An 8,278-nucleotide genomic window follows, 5' to 3' on the forward strand; every position below is an offset into this window, starting at 1 on the left:
ATGCATCAAAAACTGCCTACGCACGGGTTCAAGTGGCTGTCGAAGGTTGATATCTTTACAGAGAAGAGGATCGAGAAATTGGTCACCGATAAAAAGTACGGCTACATCTTGGGGGTTGACATCGATTATCCAAAGAGCCTACATGACAAGCACAACGAGCTGCCTTTCCTGCCGGAGCGCAAGGTGGTTCATAGGGTTGAGAAACTGCTACCAAATCTCGAAAATAAGCAGAAATACGTGGTACACATCGGGGCTCTTCATCAAGCCCTGAAACACGGGCTTGAGCTTAAGAAGGTGCATGGAGTTATCCAGTTTAATCGAAAGCTTTGGCTCCGGGACTATATAGACCATAACACGAGGCTTAGAACTGTCGCCAAGAACGACTTTGAGAAGGACTTTTATAAGCTTATGAATCTCTCAGTCTTTGGGAAAACCATGGAGAATATCCGTAATCATCGGAATATAAAACTTGTCACCAATGAAAAGAAGTACACCAAGCTCATCATAAAGCCCAACTTCAAGAGCGGGAACTACTTCAGCAGTCACCTCATGGGCGTGGAGATGGCTAAAACAGAGGTAAAGATGAACAAGCCGGTGTATATTGGTCAATATATTTTAGACAACTCGAAAATCGTAATGTACAACTTCCACTATGACTATATGCAGCCCAAGTACGGTAGCAAGTTGCGGATCTGTTATATGGACACCGATTCCTTCGTGTACCACATCAGAACAGATGATTTTTATCGCGATATTGCTGATGATGTAGAAGCACATTTCGACACGAGTGCTTATAGCAAAGATGATGGTAGGCCTCTCCCCATTGGTAAAAATAAGAAGGTAATAGGCTTGATGAAGGATGAGCTAGGCGGGGAAGTCATGACTTCCTTTATAACTCTGAGGCCCATGGCCTACGCTTACAGGGCCCTAACAAAAGACGGCGGTGATAGAAAGGCCAAGGGTGTTAAAAAGGCTGTGACCAAAAAATGTATAACATTTGAAGATTATCAACGATGTCTAGAGGAAGGTATTGATATAAACAAAACTTGGCGCTGTATACAAAATGAGGGTCATAATTTATACACCCAGGAAGTCACGAAGATTGCGCTTAATGCCGCTGATGACAAAAGGATCGTACAAGTTGATCAAATAACGACGCTTGCTTGGGGTCATTACCGGCTGAAGAAGAAATAAAACAATGGGGTTATTGCTACTGATCGCTATATTGCTTCCATATGTATTGATCATTCTCTGTTATTTGAAATATAGACGGGTAATAATAAACATGTCAAATCTCGTTGATATTTCGATGTCGATACTCCAGCGGAGGCCGTTGATCAAAAACCTATATGCAAGCGCCAAGCTCTAAAGAATTTTCGAAAGAATAAGCCCTACCTACTACCAAAAAAGTGCACCGAGGCTTTCATTGATAAGGCATGTGATGAACCAGTCGAGAAAGTACACGCCAAAACCAGTGAAGCATCCTGGTAGAGTAGCCCAAGGTCATAGGTTGGTCGCACTGATGAAGAAGAGGAAGGAAGATATGAAACAACAAGAGGGTGCTGTACAACCTCCAGTCAAAATCTCTTCTGGAGTGAGTTCTGTACAGTCAAGCAGTGGCGTATACATTGGTGGAAACCTACCCACGCTCGCATGTATCGGAGGTTTCATATACTTTCTCCGTAAGCCTGCAGGTCCCCAGCAGATTGCCGAAACACATACACAATATCAACAAAAGCCTTAAACCAACAACGAAATTGACATTTAAAAGATGCGATAAGCCTATAATAAACATGAGTTCGAATGTTACCCCTCAGCAAAAGGAGATAATCGATATGATCTATGAGACAGTCGTGGACCTCGGGTTCACATTTTCATACGCAATGCTCGGTAAAAGATTTTTAGTAATCTCAAGCCCCAGCACAAAACTCGACACGAATGACGTGATGAAGATGATTGCGTATTTCACCGCGGGGCGAGGCAGTCGTGAAATGGCAGTGAATAAAGGCTGGATCCCAGCGAGTATAGTCCCAAAACCTAAGTAAGCACCGGAAATGTTTCTGTATACTCTCGGGTATACACAAGTTGAATAAATGACTCTTGATATCGTAAAAAATCCGCACACAGCAATATTCACTGGGCCCACAAGCTGTGGCAAAACTAAGCGCGTCCTGGGCTTGCTTGAAAATAAGTATCGAGGACATTTCCAAAACATCGTAATTTTGTGCCCAACAATTAAATACAATCGGACATATCTCGATCAAACCAGTCTCTGGAGAGATCCCTATGTATTTCTAATTGACCCAGGTGATTAGCTATTTGAATCGATCGAAAAACTGTCGTCTCTGCTGGCAGGTGAAGAGAGCTTGTTTATCGTTGACGATGTCATAGCCGACAAAAATCTTGACAAAAAAAAGCAATCTCTACTTGAGTTGGCAATATCTGGCCGGCACCGTTTGCATAGTCTGTGGATCCTAACCCAAAGCTATACAGCAATCCCCAAGAACCTCCGCCGCCAGAAAAAAATGCTCTTTTTCTGGTATCCCCAAGGAGTGATCTCTCTATTTTGGATCAAGAGACGAACCTGATAGAACCTACCGACTGGAAGTCGATCAAAAATCAACTCAAAAAGTCTAAGCACGCGTGTTTGTATATTCGACTCGAGCACCCTAGAAATTGGAGTATATTAAATCAGCTGAAAGCCTGTCATGAGGAGATGGATAGGATCCCTTATCTGGAAAGTCAATTAGAGGTCCTCCAGGAGGAGTTAAGGTCATGGAGAGGGTAAGGTATCAGAAGAACATCATGTATTTTTTCATATTCATGTCTGTCCTAATGATCACTCTGGTTGGAGCCATGTCATATTAAATAAAGATGTCCTCACTAGCGTTGTTTAATTCATTGCCACTGGAGCCATTGAGATATTGGTAAACAATCAGGGTCAACCCATGTTTAAAAGAGCTGATCTTGGAGGGTTCTTGGGTATTGCTGATATTCGTCACATGTTTCAAGGCGTTGAAACCACGCCACGCATTACCCTGGAGGGAGGTGGGGTTCAGAACCCCGCCCCTATGGAAGGTAAAAATTGGCATGATATCTTAGTGACATTGGATGGTGCTTTGGAGATTTGTGCACGTTCCAGAAATCCAAAGGCACTTGAGGTCATGAAATGGCTTGCGGCGAAAGGTATAGAAAAATTACAAAATGAAATCGAAGAGCATCGCCAAGCTCTGGCAATACTTAATGATGATCTCCATGAGAGGGACGTAACCATTGCCAACCTTGAAGAGGATCTTCAGGAGAGAGAACATCAGCTCGACCTACCGACCTTAGAAAATGCAGGACTTCGTGAACGGTATGTACCACATGCATATAATTCGGGGAAAGATAATGTGATCATGATTTTTCGAAAACATACAACACCTGATGAGGATAAATACCACCATCTTCCGTATTACTGTGCACGTGTTCAAAGACGTGGTATTTTCAAGAGAAGGAGATGGCTGAGAGTTCAATTTCCTGGGTCTGAGGAGATTGTTGTTATCCATAATGCCAATGGCATGCATGCGTTTAATCGATTTGAAGAGGAAGGACATATGCAGCGATACATCTGCCACTTCAGGCTTATTGATCTTACCCGCGATGATTTGTACGAATTAGGTGCTCCGGCACTAGAAAATTAGGCATAAGTTTTTGTGTGTTATTAACATACAAAAATATTACCATTCCCGACGATGATACGCGCGAGTTATTCGAAGGGTTGTATGATATCGATATGGCGTAATATTGTACACCACCCACCAAGGAAGTCGCTGGAGACGAAGCTTTCGTGACATGATAAGGCTGCTTGACCACTTCAAGTGTTAAAAGATAGTTAAATGTCAAAGAAAAAAAATGGAAACCTATGTACAGGGCCAACAAAAAAACTATTATAGTATTAAGGTACCCGAGCTGAGATGCTGCATAAAGGCAGAATCTACCACTGGTTATTGTCCCACTTGTCTGAAAAATTTTAGATTTAGGGGTGGGGTATACTACGAGGGTTTTATATATCCGAACGATGATGGGCAACGTTTGCAAGGGGTGAGATCGATGATGATATCAAGGCTGATATTGAAGACAGGGGTCTGCATATTGTAAATATTTAAAGAAACAGGTTGGGTGTGCTACGTTACGAGGTCATCAAGGATCCTGAGTTAAAGCTCTTGGATCTGGCGGATCTGACAAAAATAAGCGAAATACTAAAATTTCCTATTGAAGATAGACGTTTAGTTGACATCGATCTTGATATCGAGCCTGATGTTATTTGAGGTATCGTGTACGGATATTCGTTCTATACAGAGCCCCCTTTACTATATTTGTGGGACCCGAATAAAGATATTGAGAATGAACCATTAGACGTACTCTTGAAAATACTATATACTAGACCTTAGCCTCCTCCAGGGATGCCGAACATTTTTTTGTATGGTAAGTATTAATGTAAGCCACAGGTTTACATTAACTACGCTTATGGGTATCAACTGAGCGGTTCCCCCGTAGCGGGGGAACCGGTGAAATGGCCCTACCAATCTTTCACATGCTCCGGAGGTACCTCAACACTTTCGGGTATTGGATTGGAGTTGAGTACGGAGACGACCGATACACTACTTTTAAAATCAAAGGTTGATAGCCTGTACACGAATCTTAGGGATGGGCTTGGGCTTATGACCGATGCGACACATTATGATAGGTTCAGATTAAGAGAGGATGGCCAGCTTGTAGTAAAGAGGGTTGTGACGGGAAAAAGATCACTACCGGAAGTAGTACTCACGTTGCAAGATGGTAATTTATAAAACAGCTCCAGAGTAGGCTAGGGTTTGATGACTATCAGACACCAAACAAGGGTAGTAGGGTAGAGGCCCAGAAACTTATGGGTGATATTAATAGCGTTGTGGAAAGGACTGATGACACCGAGATGTTGCCGCTACTCGAGAACGTGCTCGATGACACGGAGAGCCTCATCGAAGATAATTCCTGTGGCGTGGATATCACAGAGCGTGAAATAAGAGGGTTAAACCGCGAGCTTCAAACGTTACGTAGCCAACTAAAGCACTTGAAAGGCAAGATGGTCTTCTACGACAGTGAGATTGATAAAGCAGAAGCCAAGGTGAAAGAGCTCGAGATTAAAAAGGCCACGCCTGGGGCATCCGAGGAACAGCTAGCTATCTGGGACAGGGATATAGCCAAGGCAAGGGAAGAGTTAGAACAACTAAAGGATAAGAAAGGAAGAAGCACGAAAAGCGCACGGTTTACTTTCCTCAGATACCCAAAGCCAACTAAAGCACATTAAAGACACTCTGATGAAAATCGCGGGGGATGACACGTCACTCGTGGAAAAGCTAAAGATTCTGTTCAAGGAACAAGGCTTGACGATAGCGAGCATCATCTCCGCCGTTGGCTTGCTGGTCTCTACCATTGTGCTCGCTGTCACTGGAGGAAGCACAAGCGCCGTAGGAAGTACAGGAGGAAGTGCTGATGACAAGGGGTATGTGCGGAAACGGGTTGAAAGACTAGGAAAATTCCTAAAGTACCTAGCAGGCAAAGCAGGGACAGCTCTTCCAGGGATTATTGGCAGCGTGGTCTCTTTCTTCTTCAGAGTTGTAGCGAGAGTCGTCGAGTTTGCAGCAAAACACTTGTGCATAGCCTTAGCTGCTGCTGTGAGGATTGTTGTGGCTTACATCGGGCTAAGAGGGGAAAAAGGTCGTAAATTCACGTCTAATTTGTTGATCAACAAATTAGACTTACTTCAACCAAATATATGCGAGTATCAGTCCTACTCCCAACGTGATAACGGTAGCCTTGATATCCTCATGCTGCTCTATCGTCAACTCTATCGTTGACTTAATCTCTAAAGCTGTGGAGAATGGTGTTATTAGCGACCATGAGTTCAGCTTAATCATGCAGGAAAGGCAAAAGTACATGCTGCTGAAGGAACAAGCCCGACAACGAAAACGCAAAATCGTGGACTCTATCAATGAACGGGAGCGACAGCAGCTTGTCGCGAAAGGGCGTGAGGAGGGGAAAGATGAACTGCTCAAAAAACTACAATCTGCGCAGTATGTCAGCGGTATTTAGAGGAACCACCCCCGTATTCATAATTTATTGTTTTGTACAAAACATTAAATAAGACCCACAACCTCACCAGTAGTTGCATCAATCATAAAATCACCATCATATATTATTTGACGCTTTTGTTTTGCTTCCAAGCCTCTGATATATTCATCGAGTATTTTTATGGCTGTGATTTCTAGGCATTGTTTGCAATGAGGCCCAAGGGTTTGTGTTCTAGTGTTCTTGTACTTTACTTTATGAATAGCAGCGATAAGATCAGATCTCCTAAGGGTTCAATACCTACGTATCTCTAATTCTTTGGCTTCTTTTTTAAGTTCATTCATTGTTTATTATAATGAGCCTCTGCTCTATTCAGTGATGATACGATGGCCTTTCCTCTGATTTTCTATTGCCCACAGGGGCTGCATGTTAGTGTAGTGCAGTCTTGCAAGCTGCGTCTCCCTACTGGGCGCAGCGATATTTTCTTTATATTTAAACGGTATTTTATGATCGAACTGCCACTGACCTCTATTGCTCCAGCACATCCCATCTCTAAATTGGCCCTGGATATGCCCAATAAATGTACAGATGCCACACACCAGGTACTCTGTGGATGCTATCTCTGTGTCATGGTATAGAGCATTGTGAATCGTGGCCAAAATTAGTTGATGCATATAAATCACATTCTTTACAAAGACCCCGATATTTTTTATGATGGCATCTGGTTCGTTCCCGTGAGGCTTTATCAATATCCAGGCATTTTATGCACATTTTGGTCCATTGCCCATTGCGCTTATTGATTCCAAAATTATAAAAAAACAAAGACCTTTTGCATTTTGAACATTTCTTGATTTCCTCCATATTTTGTTATATTTTGTGAGATACATCTCACAAAATTTTTGGACATACTATACTACAACGAATGGTTCCTCCTCGTTATTTGAATCAATAAGATGTCTTGTCCTGGAAAGTTCCACTGGCCTATACTTACATTCCTCCAGAAGGACCTGGATGAAATGCTTAGAATTCTGCCGATAAATGCTAGATAATTTTATGACTGAGATGCATTGACATATTTCTGTCGTATAGGTACTGGAAGATCATAGAAATACGTGTTTATTATACCCTCCCATTCTTTTATTTTTGTGTTCAGGTATCTACCGTTCTTCACTGATGAGGTTGAGAACTCACTACCATACGATTTCTCAATCGTGGCCAGGATACACTTTTATTTTTCCAGCCATTCAGGATGATCACCAACATTAAATGACATGGTAAGGGAGGATCCATCATCGTATCTGGATGCACCGTTTGAATGCAACCCCTTTGGCGTTATAATCAATATTGATGATATCTTGCTGCCATTTTTGTATCCGATCACTATTCTTGCATCCTTGCCCTTATTAGCTTGGATAGGATCGCTAAGTACAATATTCTCAGGCTGAACATCGTCAACAGCAAGTACTATTGGTTCGCTGTAAAAATCCCTGGTCTCTACGGAGTCATTGTAAAATTTGAACATCCTTTTATTTTAATAATCAGGGCCCAACCAAGGATTTTTCACAAGTACACCACCCACCGTTGTAGGTGAGTGCTGTACTTGTGAATGCTAAGGCTATAGGTGGCAGTGAGAGACCAATGCCGGTCAGGAAGGTCATGGATACTATAGTTTTAAGGCTATTGAATTTTGATTGACACTTGACGCACATTCACTATTTTTGATTATTTCCCTTTTTAATGCGATCACGGAATTCCCCTTTTTGTATGATAGGGACTTACCCTTTGATATGCATGTTGATTTTTAGGGAATTGTGCTAGAAAATTTTGGACTCCTGTTCTGTATACTTTGATGACGTCATTACATTGTATTGATTATTAGGGATATGTCCTTGATATGCGTTAATTTTTAGGGAATCGCGCTAGAAAATTTTGGGCCTCCTATTCTGCATATTTTGATTACGTCACAACACTGCATTAAATATTAGGGACTTAACCTTACTCAACGCTGCATGATAGGGACTTTACCACACTGGGCATGGCTAAGCATGGCATGGTATGGTGCTGGATTTGTTGTGCTTGACTGTGGCGTGCGCGTTTTAGGGACTGTGCCAGAACATACATTTCCCTATCTCCTATGTTTTTTTATCAGATCCAAAAATGTTCCAACAATGATGTAACAATTGCACGT

General features: G+C 42.2%; 1 protein-coding gene across 1 annotated transcript; it reads left to right on the forward strand.

Annotated features, from left to right (window-relative positions):
* On the forward strand, positions 1-1,194 carry LOC130658137 (uncharacterized). Its single transcript, XM_057461072.1, has one exon. It carries the CDS (start codon positions 1-3, stop codon positions 1,192-1,194), a length of 1,194 nt encoding a protein of 397 aa, XP_057317055.1.
* Positions 1,195-8,278: the final 7,084 nt, after the last annotated feature.

The sequence above is a fragment of the Hydractinia symbiolongicarpus genome, chromosome 1 (genome assembly GCF_029227915.1).
Source record: "Hydractinia symbiolongicarpus strain clone_291-10 chromosome 1, HSymV2.1, whole genome shotgun sequence".
Classification (NCBI taxonomy): domain Eukaryota; kingdom Metazoa; phylum Cnidaria; class Hydrozoa; order Anthoathecata; family Hydractiniidae; genus Hydractinia; species Hydractinia symbiolongicarpus.